The sequence below is a fragment of the Columba livia genome, chromosome 5 (assembly GCF_036013475.1).
Source record: "Columba livia isolate bColLiv1 breed racing homer chromosome 5, bColLiv1.pat.W.v2, whole genome shotgun sequence".
Taxonomy (NCBI): Eukaryota; Metazoa; Chordata; class Aves; order Columbiformes; family Columbidae; genus Columba; species Columba livia.
Genome location: NC_088606.1, coordinates 44,115,285 through 44,132,776, shown reverse-complemented (window position 1 = coordinate 44,132,776; position 17,492 = coordinate 44,115,285). Strand labels below are relative to the sequence as shown.

General features: G+C 46.7%; 1 protein-coding gene across 6 annotated transcripts in view; it reads left to right on the top strand.

The window, feature by feature from the left end:
- PRDM11 (PR/SET domain 11) overlaps positions 1-17,243 on the top strand; it is a 45,083-nt gene extending 27,840 nt beyond the window's left edge. For 4 of the 6 annotated variants that reach the window (XM_065064742.1, XM_065064739.1, XM_065064740.1 and 1 more), the window contains exons 6-8: positions 8,530-8,717; positions 11,757-12,407; positions 13,239-17,243. In XM_065064742.1, the coding sequence (XP_064920814.1) occupies positions 8,530-8,717; positions 11,757-12,407; positions 13,239-15,403 (3,004 nt within the window). In that variant the 3' untranslated portion in view covers positions 15,404-17,243. Of the gene's footprint in view, positions 1-1,458; positions 4,676-8,529; positions 8,718-11,756; positions 12,408-13,238 lie in introns of those variants that run through there. The other 2 variants (XM_065064743.1, XM_065064744.1) reach the window with 2 other exon arrangements.
- Positions 17,244-17,492: the final 249 nt, after the last annotated feature.

Sequence of the window (17,492 nt, the reverse complement as noted above, 5' to 3'; positions counted from 1 at the left end):
CAAGACTGAACTAAGCCTACAAGTGAGAGAATGTCTGTAGTTGAAGTGCAACTACCTCCAGTCTGTGAAGAAATGTTTGTAAAGGATTAGGAGTTCTTCATCTTGCATGCACCCCAATAAAACAGCAATGCTGTCAAGCTGAGAGCCATGTGTCAGTCACTAATCACTGCATGGTATCCGTCTTCCAAGAGGACTGTTGAGGGGGCTTAATGATCACTGGTGTTTATCCTCTGAGGCCAGGCTACTAATGGTTTCTCACTAGTGGTCTGAAGGCTCAGCACAAGTGCTGTGAAAAAAGTAGATGATAATTACTCCCTTCTTCACTGTTTTTTGAAGAACTACTTTTCATGCTTTCTCAGTTAATCTTCTTACACCACAACTCACAGACACCTTCCAGTGCTGAACCACAAGCTACTTTTTTTCAGGTTCTTTCCTCAGTTGTGTACATACGGTTTTCTTGTATGGATGTACAACTTGGTCTGTGAGCTTTTAGAGATACCAAGGAGAGAAAAAGGGGATAACTTCTTGGGAAGTGAGCCAACTAACGCTTCATAGGTCTTATCTTGTATCTGAAGTAGTGTTAGTGGGAAGACAAGGACAAAAATCTTCAAGAACTGACAAAGTGGGACTTGATCACTCTTTGCATTTACCTTGGAAGCCAGTTGTGCTAGTTCAGAGGTAAAATGAATACAGCTTGTGCAAGGAGATAACAGGCAGCAGCAACATGTGAAGTATCATCCCTTCTGACACTTGATGTGCCTGTACCTGTGAACTGGCACATCACTAGATATCTATCAGAGTAATGAGAACTTTTACACCGAGTTTTGCTTTGGTTTTGGTTTTGTATCGAGTGTACATGCTTGATTAATATAGGATCCTGTTGCTGCTATGCCTGAGTGCCTGGTTCTCTTAGTGATGCCAAGCCATGTAGTTGCCTTGCAGTATAGACCTTGAAAGCAGCAGAGACTGTGTCTATGCTTTTCTCAGTGTGGAGGGTGTAAGAAATGACATGGGAGCAGGGTTTTGGCGTGAGGAACCAAATGTGTCAGGGTGTTCTGAGACTGAACCAAAGGCAAAGAGCCTTTGTCCCTCCAAAATGTTGGAGTGTTCTAGCTAGTTGTGGTTTTGGGGAAGGAGAGTCATTGCTACTGTCTGAAATTAATTCATCTTCTAGTAATGAACAATGCTGTGTACGCGATACCATGGCAGCTTGGACCCCTCCTGTACTGACTGAGTTTGCCTGCTTTTCAGGCCTATCACAGCTAAACTTGTCACTCAGATTCTAATGTTGCTGCACACGCATGTTGAGTGATGTATCAGGAGCTACAGGCTTGTCTCAACTGGCAGACTCAGGGGAGGGAAAAACCCTTTTTCCATGTGCTTTGAGATACCATGAAAAACAAGTCAGAGTTATGAAGGATTTCATGTTAATAATTCATGATTTCTCTTCTGTTTAAGCTGACGAAGATGAAGAGATGCCAGGCACTTCTCGGCCACACCGCTTCTCATCGCTGCAGAGGGCCAGTGCAGGAGTCAGCCAGCCCTCTGGGCCCTCCTTCTTCCACACTTCATCCTCATCAGAGCACTCGGAAGCTACCAGCCAAAGGCAGGAACTGCGCCGTCCATCCCCACGCACCACCTCGTCCTGCAGACCCCCGCATCCCCGCACAAGGAGCCCACCCCTCTCCAGCTTCGATCGCCAGCTTCTCCATTCCCACATGCAGCAAACAGACCTGTTCAGGCAGTTCTGCAAGGAGCTGGTGGCCATTCACAGAGACATGGCAGACAGCATGCATGTCATCAGTCAGAGGATGGCTGACCTCACCAGCCAGGTCAGCCAGATGTGCCAGACTCTGTCAGAAATCCGTGATGGGGTCCAGGCTTTCGATAGGATACAGGATCCTAGTGTCATGCAGGGGTCTCTTCTGCAAGCAGCTTGCTCAAAACAGCCCCCTGAGCCCATTGCGGAGTCTAACCAAAACCCACCAAAACAGACTCCTCCTGCACGGACTACCAGGTCACGAAAGAGAAAGCACCATCTTTAACCTGCTTCCTATAAAGAAGGGTGCCCCTTCCTGAGCTGCTGCATGCTCACATGGCATCTCCATGTGTATCAGTACTATGCAGGGCAGGTCAACAGGTGCCCTAACCCGTCCATCCCTTTGCTAGCTAACAGAGCAGTATGAACTATGGCAGCTGAATAGTAGGGCTGGCCATCTGCAGTGGCAAAGAGGAATCTCAAATCTTAACAGAGCTTGGGATGTAGAACATCTTTCTATTAATAGAGATTAGGAATTTGCACTGGCTTCCCCATGCTTTGCATGCTCTATAAGCTAAGAGATGCAATAGGAAGCATTATCTTGATCTCTTCCCTTGCCTGTGAAATCTTATTTACTGAGACAGTGTACTACAGAGCTCCCGTTGCAATCAACCCAACTACTGCCTTCCTGTCATCTTCCTGCAAATTAGTGTATGCAGTGTGCAGAAATACATCCTTATGACTCTGAAAACTTTAGTGGCTCATTGTTTTTATCTTGTGTTCAGCAATAATGGGCAATCCTGGGCTCGCTGTGACTCACACAAGTTTGGGAAGAGGGATGTAAAAGCAGAGCTTGCACAGGGAAGGGAAGAAGGGCTGGTGCTCAGGACAGGACAGATCTGAGCACTGTGTGGTTTTAGCCTCTAAGAAGGGCTGCTGTGGCACTTGCCTTGATCCAGCAGTACCACATGCACAAAGAGTTTAATCTTCGGCTGCTTGAGTCTGAAACCCCTACCTATCCTTCACAATTGCTGTTAAAATATGGTTGCTTCTTAATATGACAACATTTAAAGAGAATTGTATTATATTATTTTCTTGCATGTTATAATGTTCAGTTTTGAACCACCTCGCCCTCTTCAAAATGTGAGACTGCACAGAAACAAGGAAGGATATAGGGCCTGCTTCTTACCTTGGGAACAGTTCGGTTTTGTATCACTGTAACTCTGTCAAGTCCAGTACAGTCACTTTGCACTTACTCAGTGGTATTGAGTGTGGGATCTGTACTGTGTTCTCCTATCGTGAAGAGTTTACAATCTAAATTCACATCTATATAGGTTAAAATCCTAGACATAATGGTTTTGTACTGCTTTCTTTTCCCATACAGACACAAGAAAGAACTGTGTTATAACGTTTGAAATGCTTTAATGCTGCAGAAGGTTTCCGTGTACAACCCTGATTCTGAAACTCTGCTTTAATAATGTCGCCTCAGGTGGTGATAACATAACACATGGCAGCTATTTTACGATATGTCTGTCTTTTGCTTGATTTGCACATCTGCACTTACCATGCTGCCCCTATCTGTGGAAAAATCTGGACCATTATCATGTCATTCTTCAGCAGGGAAAAGGGCCAATGCCCAGATAGCACGCTGCTGCTCTCTGGGCTGTTCCGTTGCATGTGGAGGTGGGTTACAGCAAAATATTCAAGTTAATATGAATGCCTGTCATCATGCCATGTCCGGGCTACATACTTGGCCAAAAAGTTGTATATACTTCAGCGGGAATTGAACACAGCGCAGTATAGCATAAAGATAGCTTGGTTTATGTGATCTTGAAGGATCTTCTTTAATCTATCTGGCCTGTCCTTTGAAAGTATAGTGCACTAGCTTCTCTTCTGGAAAGCTCACTGTATGTCTGCTGTGTCAGGCGTTCCTGATGTGCTTTCCCTTTTTTCTTTTTAATTGTTCTGTAATTCTTATTCAAGTAATTTATTTTCAGTGATGTGGTAAAAGGCCCTTGAGCAAGGAAGTAGAGGTCTGGCAAGGAGAAAAAACTTTCTGAGGAGTGACCCACGCTGGTTTCATGCAGAATACGTTCCTCGTAGTGCTGGTGCAAGACCAGGGCAGTACTTGCTCACCTTTCTATGAGAATGTCATTTTACTTCTATTGTTAGATTTGTATTCTGCAAAAGCCACGGTCTCCCTTCAGTTGAAGGGAAGCTTGGGAAATCTGGTAGAAGTTGATCTAATTTATGAATCACAGAGAACTGAAAAAATGGTGATATGTTTTAAAGGCTTTCTGAGTCAATACAGTACTGCTGCTATATACCAGAAATAGTATTTTATATTTTTATAATATTTGGTCCCTACTGATGTTCTCCCATGGATGTACTGATAGGATTAGCTCCTCTGATGTCTGGGTGGATCTATTCTAGGAACCCTCAGGTCTGCAGAGGAGAAGACTCCCATGGATGCTGGGCACTGGAGGGAGTTGCCCTTGTTGCTGCCATCAGTTTGCCCACATAGATGCATTTAGAGAGAGAACCCCGTTGTCCTGACACAGGGTGCGCAGCCTTCAATGCAAACCCCCAAAGGCTGGGCTCTGGTCAGGAGAACAGACCTTGCACTATTAACCATCTGGTGTCTCCCACAGTTTCCTCTGTGGACTATTACAGATTGGCCCAGATCTGCGGCCGTATCTCCTGCCCTGTGTAGACCCCTCAGTGGAGTGGTTTTTCTGTACTGGCTCACAAAGGATGCTTCTCCTGCACCCATCATGTTAACTGGCTGTTGAAGTAAGTGCTTCTGTCAAGGCAAACTGCTGTGTTCAACCCCAGTATCTCCATGTCCTGCACATGCCGAAAAAATTATCTTAAAAAGTATTTTTGTTAAGAATACAATAAATATATAACTCTTAATACAGTTGTTGTTGAGTCATTTGTTTCTCTCAGAGAATTTTTGGCTGAACTGGTAACAAGCCTGTCACAGATGCGAGGTCTCCTGGAGGCACTGGGTGTTGGGGAGCTGGGGCAGGTTTTGTGGGTATGGCACCCCATGGCATCTGCCTGGGCTAGTGGCAGCGCTCTGTCACGGCATCTCCTGCCTTGCCTCTGCGCCTGACTTGGATTTGGGGAAGCCAGCGGCCTTTTCCGTGCAGTGCTCTGCCCTGGCAGGGCGTCACTGGAGCACCCCCAGGGGCAGCGGGGAGGCATGGGGCAAATCTGAGGGCGGGAAGGAGGAGTGACATAAACCTGATCCTCCAGCTGTGGGGCTCTCCTTCCTCCCTATTGTCTTTCCTGGCTGCTCCATTCACCTCCTGGGGAGGAGTGGTCCTGGCTGCCAAAAAATACCGTGATGTTTTTTCCAAAACTTAGCAATTTGGTGTCCTGAGTGGGCTGTGGCTTAGAAGAAAGGGAGACAAGGATGTTTTTTTGCTGCTAGCTAGAAAAGCTATGAGAAAGGTGGCCCTGTGGAACAAGGAGCTGTGCCTGTGCATGGGGTTGATCTAAGCCCCAATAACTGCAGATGGGTCATAAATGGTCTCCATTGGTGCAACAGCAGGTCCTGAGTAGCCTGGGCAGAGTCTGGGGTGTTCTTGAGTCTGGCTCATCCCAGGGACCAAGCAGGACGTGAGATATCCTATTTGCCACTGGTGGCAGTGCCTCTCTGCAAGAACAGGAACGGCCCTGGGTGGCTGGCTCTGCCCCAGAGGTGGTCCTAACCCTGCTGTTCCTCAGGGGATGGCGGTCCCTGGGAAGCCTTCTATGCAAGCAGGGCCGTGCCTGTCTGTGTGCAGGACTTGTGACAGTCTTGCTGTGCCAGCCTAGCTGTGCCTGTCTTCAGCATCTGAACGGAGGTGGCTGCCTTGCCTCAGCTCAGCTTGAGTGTTTGGCATCAACAGGGGGACTGGCTGCTTTCCCAGCCTTTGCAGGAAGGGTTACTCAGGAAGGCAGAGTGGTACAGTCTCCCTTCTCGTCTGGCAGTTTGTGCCCCTGCCTCCCCAAGCAGGCTGCTCTTCTGTGGAGAGACTCTGTCCTTGGGAGAGCACCTGCCTCTAACCAGTATGAGGTGTCTTAGACCAACAGGTGGAATTTGGGGTTTACACAGTCCTTCATAACCTGTGTCATTTCTGCCCTTGAAGCTGCGGCTGGGCAGTGCTGGTTTGAAAGCGGTTCATTTGTGTTGATGATCTCATCCCCATTTACGTTACCTCAGGGAAGTATCACAGATGTAAACTTCCTCTCAGAGCATAAACCACCAGCTGTAAGGAAAGTGTTTGTGACTGTGTTATTCCACAACTGTCTGTTAAGGGCTTTCTTCATAACTCCTGGTGAGATCAGCAGCACTGGATGCTGCAGGAGGCTGGATGGGAGCGAACGAGCATCACGCTGCAGGGCTGCAGCAGTGTTGCAGGGCTGCAGCGTGTTGAAGGCCTGCAGAGTGTGGCAGGGCTGCAGGGTGTTGCGTGGCTGCAGCAGTGCTGCAGCTCACACCCTCCAGCCTGCGCTCTCCTCCCCACTCCTTGCCACACAGAGCTCAAGGACAGTCTCAGGCGGGAACTTGGAAGGGTTTACAGGCAGCAGAGCAAACAGGAAAAGCATGCTTATGTTTAATAAAATATTATGTAATTAAAGTGAGCCCTGGTGGGAATAGTTAACCAGGCTTTCCTTTCCCACACAAAACTGTGTTTTAGAGAATTTTCTAAATCTCACTGTCGAATGCAGTTGGCTGTGGGTGCACTGGACAGTACTGCCGCTGGCCCATGAATTCGTCAGGGCCTCTGGCTGTGGGGGTGAGAGTCCTGTATGTTGTGTTAAGAGGCTATGAGTGACTTGGGGGTGATAAATCTCTGCAGTTAACTGGGCTCCTTGGCAGGGGCAGCCAGATCTCATCGTTGTTCCAGCTGATGTTTGGGCAGCAGGGTGGAGAGTGGCTGCAGAGGCTCTCCTTAACTGGCGCTAGGAAGCATCCAAGCGTTTGTTTGGACTGGGGTGAGCATCTTCTAGGATCTCCTGTGCTGCAGGGCATCAGACAGACCACAGCATATTGCTTTATCTCAGGGGTTGTGTATTTCATGACTGTCTGGATGTCTGATACACATTTTGTGGAGTGATCACTAACACCCAGAAGTGACAGCCTGGCAGCACTAGCTGTTTGCTGTTCCAGGACCTCCTTCCTACCATGCTCGTCAAGGCTTCCATTCCTTCTCAAATACACAAAATGATCATTTAAAAGTTCTTTTGTTTTGTGATCAAAAGTAGAATAAGGGTTAACAAAAGCCAATGTTTCGCTAATTTTGGCAATGCCAGAGCCTGCTGTTTAAATAATTACTGAAGATTGTGGAGCATGCTGGTTAGCACACGTTAGGAAAAATACAGCTTAGTGCAGGCACATGCAGAGTTGCTTAACATTAAAACCAGAATTGCTGGAGCTATGGGCCATCTGAGCCACTGCAGACTTGTTTTCTGTGTTTTGCAGGGAATTTCACCAAGATTGTGGCCTTAGAAGTGTGGGATAGTGAGGTCACATGTGGGTGGGCTTGTATCTGTGCATGCACATGGCTGGAGAAGGGGAGAGCATTCAGGGAAAAACTGACAGATTTCTTAAGATGAAGAAATACTCATGAACTATAAGGGCATGTTAGGCAAGGCCTAGTGGCAGCAGATGTCAGAGGAGCCATATGCAGCTCATCTTCATTAATGTTGCTGTGGCAGGGAGTGCTGAATACTAGAGGCAAATGGCGTAGGAGAAGAAAAAAGCTTTTAGCTGCGAACTCTTCATATCTGTTCTCGGGTCTGTACATACTGTGACAGGGACTCCTCCTGGTCCTGGGTGGGTGTGACAAGCTCATGTTGGTAGCAGCTGGAACCAGTATTACAAAGCCTTTTCCATGTCCTCTAGCAAGAGCACAGGGAGTGTGCGGGCAAATGATACCATCCTAGCTATAGATCTCTTGTCTTTCCAGGTTGCACAGAAGGACAGTTGTTTGGAGTGTGAATTAATGCATTTCTGTTGAGCTGAAATTTAGCTGTTTTAAACCGGGAAAATGAACCCCATGCCCAGAAAGCAGTCATTCTGTCAGCAGTGCCATGAGATCCCCACAACATGGTGCTGGGCTTTCCTGAGATGTGCAGGGCTGTTTGTATTTTTATGTCACACCCTGCTGAAAGCCCAAGTGCAAAACCTTCCAGTCCTTGGTTTCCTTTTGGACAACCATATAATACCCCCATGCACGTTAGATGTCCCTGTTTCTGCCCTGATTATCTCACTTGTGCTTGTCTGAGAGCAGAGAAGCAAGGCAATCTGATTTATGCTAAAAAGAAGGATGGTGGGTTTGGGAAAGAGACAGACGGAGGGACCCTGCCGCACTCTGGATGCTCCTGAGAATAAACGAGGAGGCCCTGGAATGTGAAGTGATGGTGGGGAATCCAGAAATCCTTGTTTCCATCTCTAGGCAAAAAAAGTTGTGCCCATAAGTGTTTGTGTCACCATTACTGGCAGAGATAGTCCTTCAGAATGGATGCACATTGCTGTCATTCCTTCCACAGCAGAAATGGACCCACTGTCTTAGTGTTCCCTGGATGTCCATGCTCTTTGTCCTGTACCTCTGGCAATTTGCACACCATTACTTACAGCTCCATGCTTTCCAGTCTGGCTGTTGATGGCTCTCTCTGAAGGTCATTCTGGCTTCCTCATGCTTGTCATTCTGGTGCAAGGGCAGGCACAGGAGAAACGTCTGTGTTTCATGCCTGCCTTGTCACCTTGCCCTCAGGTACGTGATCATCTCTCGGGAGGAGAGGGAGCAGAACCTGATGGCCTTCCAGCACAGCGAGAGGATTTACTTCCGTGCCTGCCGTGACATCCACCCTGGGGAGAAGCTGCGGGTCTGGTACAGTGAGGATTACATGAAGCGGTTGCATTGTATGTCCCAGGAGACCATCAACAGAAATCTCACAAGCGGTGAGTCCCCTCCCTTTCCACCCTCTCCCCCGATGCCCTTGGGCTGCCACACTTGTTGGACCGAGTGTAGTGGGTGAAGTAGGTAATGCCCAGGCTGTGAGAGGAGAGCTGCATTTCTGGAAGCAGAGCACCTCTGGGTGAGAACTCTGCATGACATGGATGGATGGGTGTACAAGAAGAAGAATATAACCGCTGTCATGGAGATCATAAAAGAAAGATTTGTGCCGTGTTGTGTCATGTCGTGCCGTGTCGTGTTGTGTCGTGTCATATCGTGGGTGTGCTGCAAGGGCCTGATGCAAAGACCAGGGATCACAGAGCTTCTCTGTCACGAGACTTCCTGGCCTGAAGATTGCCAAGCTGGTGGTCCCACAGACAGGCATTAGGTTTTTCTTCTGAACATACTGCTTTCTCTGGCTCCTGTGAGCAGCCTGTTTGAGGGAGCTCTGGCTGGTTTTGTGTGCATATGAAAGAGAGATTTCCTTGGTGTGTTTGTATGTCCGTTTTCCTCGCCTAATTTATCTCCTCTTTCTTCAGAAAGATAATTTGGGATCAGCGCGACATCAGCTAGAGACTCCTTAGTGTACAACGTACAGGAGGCTTTGTACTTGTCAGACTGATTCTTCCCTGGATAAAAATTGTTATCTTAAGAGTAGCTGTGCTGGAACAAACCCAGCGGTTCTTTAGGTCAATGTAATGTCAGCAATACAGGAAGCTTTAGAGGAAGGCAAAAATTCTTAATGCATCTGTTCACCTACACAATACTGGGACCTGAAGTTAATTAGGGGCATTTCTTTCCAGGCTTAGCCACAGAATGGCAGGGCCTCAGAGGAGCAGCCACACTAAATATAACTTTCTAATCAAGATTCCCATGTATATTATTACACAGCTGCTGTTGCTGCCTTGACTTGGTAAAAGGTGTCTCCTCTTTAATCATGGGGTGGACAAGATGTCCTGAAAAAGCTGGTTATCATCCATCACCTTGGAGTTATTATGCACTTGCAGTGTTACATCTTGATGACTGTACTTGGGCAATTCCCACTTCTGAATTAACATTGGCATGAATGTGCTTTTTTATGTTAATAAACATTACTGAGTGATTAGGTACAGACTGCAGTGATGCCGCTGCATCCCATGCACACATTAGTTGTCCAGATGGCTTAGCCCTTTCTGAAAGTACGGCAAGAGAAAGACTATGCCCTTGGAGCAGCTGCTCTGGAGGGACATCAAGGCCACGAATGATTGCCCTGCCATACAGACATGCCTTTAGTGGTGGTGTCATGGTTTTTGTCAGCTGAAATGCTAACTCACAGCCTGCTCTGTGCCATGAATGTGGTGAAGATCTGCCTCTGGGCTCCTCAGGACCCACCAGAGACTACTGCACGCTCAGGGAGAATCCCACGTGGCTGCAGGGGTCATCCTAGGAACCCCCTGGCGTCTTGGTGAACTCATCCTGCAGCAAACTGGGCTCAGCCTGCATTTGCAAAAGCAGCGCAGAGACATTGTAACAAGGAGCCTCTCTTGGACCATTGCTAGATTTGCAAGACAACATGACCTCAGCTCGGAGGGCACTGGGGGGCAGTCAGGGAGCGGCACCTAAATCTGTTGAGTCACTTTCTATTTAAAAGGTTTCAAATTCCCTGCAGAGCAGCTTGTGGAGTGAAGTGGCATGATTTATTAACTCACAGAAGAATAACATGGTGTCTAGCTTTCGTTTCTGACCCACCTCGTCAATGGAGTTGAGACCAATAATTTGAGGGACTGTCTTGTCATTTCTAGCTTCTCCATAGAGCTGAACCACTCAGTTGGGGGCAAAAACAGCCAAAGAAGAAGAAGAATCCATTTTCTAAATTCCCACTTCTGCCAGTAGCCATTATAGTGCATTACAGGGGAAATATTAGGACAGAGACTCAAAACTTTGCCCATAGAAGTTCTCGGCAGTTTGTTGACAATGAGATCTGTTGTTATGGATTCACTCAAGAAGTGACTGGGGTTGCCAGCCAACATCAAAACCCACTGCCATTTGGGCCAGCCCTTTTTTACGGTGCCTTACTCTAGCTGTTCTGAGTCTTGCATCTTTTCTGCATTCTTAGCATTACTCTTCTTAGAGGTAGCTTTTGCTCCTTAACTCTTATGAAACCATGAATGCACTTTAAAAGCAAACAAAACCAAAAATCAGCATAAAGCAGCGTCTTGTTTGGGAAGCCATCAATGCTTGAAGTTATTTACAAGATAGAAGAATGATGGAAATTGAGCCAAACCTATCGTCTTTTGAATTTCCAGGTAAGGAAATCTGGCTCTTCCCTTTATTTTAAGCAATTAATAATTTGTATGAGGTTGCTTTTGTTATTGTTTTTTTTTTTTTTAATCACTGAATGGCCACACTCTTAGACTCCACCGGGACAAGCTAGATGTCCCGTCCTTCGAGGGCTTTCACCCATCGTAGCTCAGTTAACAATGAGTATCTTGGGGTTTAAGAGTGCAAGTTGCTTTTACTTGGAGCAGCCTCCAAACTGAAGGAGAGTAAAGGGGCTTGAAACTTTGTGCTGTGTTGTGCACAGACGCTGGGGTTGTCATGAAATGGTCCAAATCTCTCACTGCACTGCTGTAAACCTGATACCTTTTACCAAGTCAAAACAGGCACAGGCAGGTCTTCCAGCCAGCCGAAACGGCACTTGGGCTCTGGGCATTAGGTTCCACTGTGATCAATCAATCACCTCATAGTCATTCACATTGTAGGTTGGTTATATCTTTAGGTTAAACAAGCTGCCTGTAGTTTCTCTTCTCTTAAAAGTGTGAGGGTCCTACTCCGCTGTGGCTACCCAGGACTATCTCTGTTTTTGCAGATGTGCCCATTAGCAGGGCTCCTCCTCTCGTGAGCCTTGCTTTCCACTGAGTTGTGTCAGTTCCCTGGTTTGTAACATGATGTGCAGACCTGCAGGGATACAGCCTGCCTTTTTGTTCTTTTTTTGTTTGAGTTTTAGGTTGAGGGATGTTGCTCGGTTCCCGGTGATAATCCCCACCCCTCATTTTCCTTTCCAGGAGATAAAAAGTTGCAGAGGGAAAAGTCAGAAAAGAATGTGGAAAATCAAGAAGATGCAAGAGGGCCGCTCCAGCTCACCCCATTAAAGCAAGGGAAGAGTCCCTATAAGCGCAGCTGTGATGAGGTGGAATCCCATTCACAAACAAAGAAAAAAAAGATTGACCTCATCTTCAAGGATGTCCTGGAGGCTTCCTTGGAGTCCGCCAAATTTGAAGAGAACCAGTTAGCAACGAGTACGCCGCATTCCATTAGAAAAGCATCTAAATACCAGGCTGAAGACATCTTTGAGAGGTGTGGCAGTGCCATGCAGGATGGCTCCCTGAACCTCAGCAGAATCCGGAGTGAGGGGGAATGGAAAGTCCCCCACGGTTCCTCTTTCAGCTTAGCCAAAGATGTGGGCATCCTTGAAGATGAGGAAGAAGAACCCCTGTCACTCAAAGCAGACAGCCCAACTGAGCTGTCACTGGCTTCTGCACAAGGTGACTCCCATGAAATCCCCACCACCTCCTTCTGCCCCAACTGCATCCGGCTGAAGAAGAAGATCCGGGAGCTGCAGGCCGAGTTAGACATGCTGAGATCTGGGAAGTTACCTGAGCCACCGGTGCTACCGCCCCAGGTACCTGAGCTCCAAGAGTTCTCGGACCCCACAGGTAAGCCTTGCCAAGTAACAGCGTTCTCCAAACCCTGCCTAAGGAGAGTAGTGAGATGCCTGTGTGCTGTGTACCCATCTAGAGCATTTTGCTCTGAGTATTCAGGTGAACATGTGGTTCTGTGGAAGGTTTATTGTCAGGTTTTGTGACCGGGTGGGTCAGGAACTGACACAGCCATGATCACAGTGGAAAACACTGTCTGGGAAAGACTCTGTATGACAACTTGTTCTCTTTGTTGCCATTGTAACTGATAATGCACTGCCAATAAAAAAGACATTCCATTGCAGACAGTTTGTTTTCTGTATTTTTGATGTATTCTCTTTCAGCGGAAGCCCCTCCACAGTGCCTCACATGCTACCAAGAAAGTCTGAATGACTGTGGTAACACTGAAATGTGCACTCTTTGTGTATGAAATTATGTCCTGCTGTGTTCCTTGTTGGAAAGCCCTCTCTGTTTGCTCCACTGCCTTAATACAACCATGTGTCCCTTTCCAAAGATGTTTCATTTCCTCCAGGAACATGCTGTCAAGCAGCCAGGAGCCTTCACCAAATGGAATATTTGTGTCACATTGTGTATTGTGCAAATGGCCAGGATGTAGTGTCCTCTCTTGCTGTCCATTGTGGCATATTGGAGACAAAGTTCATATGCAAGAAACATTGCTTTATTTTCTCTTCAAAGCCATTATTCCAATTCTACCCATAGTGCCTTGTGGGCAGGAGAGGGCAGGTTGTGGCCAGCTTGTCAAGCAATGCTCTACTGTCACCAGTAGGATCCTTCTCTAGCTCAGCAACTTTGTAAATACCATATTTTTTTTCTTTTTTCTTCTTACAGCTTCAGAAAGCATCATCTCAGTTCCCACCATCATGGAAGACGATGACCAAGAGGTGGATTCTGCGGATGAGTCGGTGTCCAATGACATGATTGCTGCTACAGACGAACCTTCCAAGATGTCTTCTGCGACGGGCCGGAGGATACGGCGGTTCAAGCAAGAGTGGCTTAAAAAGTTTTGGTTTCTGCGGTACTCCCCAACATTGAATGAAATGTGGTGTCACGTCTGTAGGCAGTACACAGTGCAATCCTCTCGGACTTCAGCCTTCATCATTGGCTCAAAGCAGTTCAAGATACACACAATAAAGCTTCACAGCCAGAGCAACCTCCACAAGAAGTGCCTGCAGCTTTACAAGCTCAGGATGCACCCAGAGAAGACAGAAGAGATGTGCCGAAATATGACCCTGCTCTTCAATACAGCCTACCACTTGGCCCTGGAGGGAAGGCCCTACTATGACTTTCGGCCTCTGGCAGAACTACTGAGAAAGTGTGAACTCAAGGTGGTGGATCAATATATGAATGAGGGAGACTGCCAAATCCTAATCCACCATATCGCCCAGGCTCTTCGAGAGGACCTGGTTGAACGCATCCGACAGTCTCCCTTCCTCAGCATCATTCTGGATGGGCAGAGCGATGACTTGCTTGCAGACACAGTTGCGGTTTATGTCCAGTACACGAGCAGTGATGGGCCTCCAGCAACTGAATTCCTGTCTCTTCAGGAACTGGGCTTTTCTACAACAGAAAGTTACCTCCAAGCGTTAGACAGAGCTTTTTCCAGCCTGGGAATACGACTGCAGGATGAGAAGCCAACTATTGGCTTGGGAGTTGATGGTGCTAACATTACTGCTAGCCTGAGAGCCAACTTGTTCATGACAATCAGAAAGACCTTGCCCTGGCTTCTCTGCCTGCCCTTTATGGTGCACAGGCCTCACTTGGAAATTTTGGATGCTATCAGTGGGAAGGAACTGCCGTGCCTGGAGGAGCTGGAAAACAATTTGAAGCAACTGCTCAGTTTCTATCGTTACTCTCCCCGACTCATGTGCGAGTTGAGGGTCACTGCTGCCACTCTGTGTGAGGAGACTGAGTTCCTGGGAGACATTCGAGCAGTGAAGTGGATCATTGGGGAGCAGAATGTGCTCAATGCTCTAATCAAGGACTATCTTGAGGTTGTGGCCCACCTCAAAGATGTCAGTGGACAGACCCAACGGGCGGATGCTTCCGCCATTGCCTTGGCCCTCCTGCAGTTCTTGATGGACTACCAGTCGATTAAACTCATCTACTTCCTGCTGGATGTGATTGCTGTGCTGTCACGCCTCGCCTACGTCTTCCAAGGGGAGTACCTTCTTGTGTCACAGGTGGACGATAAAATAGAGGAGGCCATCCAGGAGATCAGCCGGCTAGCAGACTCGCCTGGGGAGTACTTGCAGGAATTTGAGGAAAACTTCCGTGAAAGCTTTAATGGCATTGCTGTGAAAAACCTACGGGTGGCTGAAGCCAAATTCCAGTCGATCAGAGAAAAGATCTGCCAGAAGACCCAGGTGATCCTAGCCCAAAGGTTTGATTCCCGTAGCAGGACATTTGTGAAGGCCTGCCAGGTATTTGACCTTGCAGCCTGGCCCAGAAGCACTGATGAGCTCATGAGCTATGGGAAGGAGGATATGGTACAAATATATGAACACCTGGAGACGGTCCCATCATTTTCCAGAGAGGTTTGCAGAGAGGGGATGGACACCCGAGGGAGTCTGCTGATGGAGTGGCGAGAACTCAAGGTGGATTATTATACCAAAAACGGTTTTAAAGACTTGCTCAGTCACATTTGTAAATACAAACAGAGATTCCCCCTCCTAAATAAAATAGTTCAGATCCTCAAGGTCCTTCCCACCTCATCAGCCTGCTGTGAGAAGGGGCGCACCGCCCTGCAAAGAGTGCGCAAAAACAACCGCTCCCGACTCACGCTGGAGCAGCTCAGTGATCTTTTGACAATTGCCGTGAACGGGCCACCCATTGCCAACTTTGATTGCAAGAGAGCACTAGATAGTTGGTTCGAAGAGAAGTCAGGCAATAGTTACGCACTGTCAGCAGAAATGCTGAGCAGGATGTCGTCTCTTGATCAGAAGCCAATGTTGCAGAGCATGGACCATGGCTCTGAGTTCTACCCAGATATTTAGGAAGGAATGCCTCAGATCAGAAAGCTGTTGAATAATTTTTTTAAATCTATACTCTAAACTTTGATATATTATATAAAATATATATATATATATTATATATATTAAGGAAAAACCCACACTGAAAATTTAAAAGTTAAGACGATGTGCGTCTGATAGAAGCTAAGCAGAATTTTAAAGATTGAGACAATATTTAGACATTCACTGGTGTCTCCAACCATGGCAGCTGCAGTGTAGGTGGCAACATTTTGTTCTTTAGAAGCATGTGCTGGGGCCATACTCTACATGTTCAAACCTAATGATCTATAAGCTAGACGACGGGTCTTTGTCAGCCTCATCCTCCCGGCGGTTTCCTTTGAATGTGTGTTGTTGGTCTGTTGGGTTGTTTTCTGTGTTGTTTTGTTTTGGGGTTGTTTGTTTGTTGGTTGGTTTTTATTATTTTCTTTTTCCCTCAGTTTTAATCTCTGCCTCTCTTTCCATTGTTCAGTCCAGTTATTGAGCCATTTGAACCTTTTGTTGACGACCGTCACATTTCTGATTCCCGACAGAGCATCCCGTGCGTTTCTGTTGCCCCTGTCTCTCCAGCTCTACCCAGTTTCCTTTGCTCAAGTGGGGGTTTTCTTCACTCACAGAGCTTACTGGCAGGAGGGGAGGGCTGGGGCATGATTTTGGGGTTTTCTTCTGATTTAGAAACAAATGCCTCCACTAAACTGTGATGCCCCTTTTCTCAGTTCTCCTTACTTCTGGGCTGTAGAGTAATACTTGGCTTTCAGCTCCTTTTATGATAACCGTAGTACCAGTCTATCATCCATATATTGTAACATGATGTCATGTGCAGACTATAAAATAGCAAAATAGAGAAGGCAGGGGGAAATTTTTGCATTTATATTTTTATATTGTAGGAGATAAATATATATATATATATATATATACAACTATTCATTCAAAACCAGGGCTGCTGTGGAAGCTAGACAGCCAATGAGTCAAGAGCCCTCTCTGGGTGGAGATTCAAAGGCTTAAAAAATTATATTCTAATTTACATTATTTATACTATGTCTTTATAATCCTAGATTGTTGTGGGTTTTTTGTTTTGTTTTGTTTTGATTGGAATGACTGAAAAAAAAAAAAACCTGCTGCGGTTTGGTGGCAGGAGCTATCAATGCAAGATTATCTTGGATTTTATTCATGTGATGATGTCCTATAAAGGTTCATGTATTCTCTTCTGACCAAGGTAACATGTTCCACAGCACAGCAGACTGATGACAGCAGGAAGAAGGGATGCTTGGCTTCTTCCTGCAAAATATTTCTTCCTTTCTTGAAGGGATGTGGAGTCCAGCTGACATGTGAATGGGGGACTTGCACCTTCCATCACAAAGAGATTGTTCTGTGGGCTTGGGGTTCTTCTTTGTTTTATTCTTTTAAAGTAAATGAGCTCCAGCCATTCACACAATATCACTTCAGGTTAGAAAAAAAAAAAAAAAAAAGGCAACCAAAAAAAAACAAAAACAAAAACAAAAACGCAAAAAAAGGTGCAAAAACTCCACAGATGCTAGTGCCTTGCCCCGCTGATGTGGCATGGACAGCACCAACCTGACCAGACCATCGTGGAAGTGAGAACCTGTTGTCCAGAAGGTATCTGAGCCAACATGTTCTAACTTCTCAGAGGGACGAGCTTTGTGCCAAGCTGTGTTGTTTGGAAACATGATGGTGGTATCAGCAACACTGAACCTTTCCTTTCTCCTGTTATACCCTTGCCCTTGGTCTTGGTGCTAAGATATCTCTAGAACCGTTGCTGCTAGTTGATAGCTTTTCATTTATATAAATATATATATATATAATATTATTTTATTTTTTAAACTTTTTTGTTTGTTTTCAATGGAGATGTAGCATGTTTGGAACCGATCTCTCTCGGAGTCACTTCCACTGCCAGGGTTCACACACTGTCTTCCCCAGGAAAACACGCACTTCTGCCTGGGCCTCACTCACCTCCCGCTAACCCCTTTGCCCTACGCAGCCGGCGCTGGGCAGAGGCGTGCAGCCTAGCCGCTGTACACCGGCTCAGCTTTTGGACCCCATGGGAACAGCTAGACTG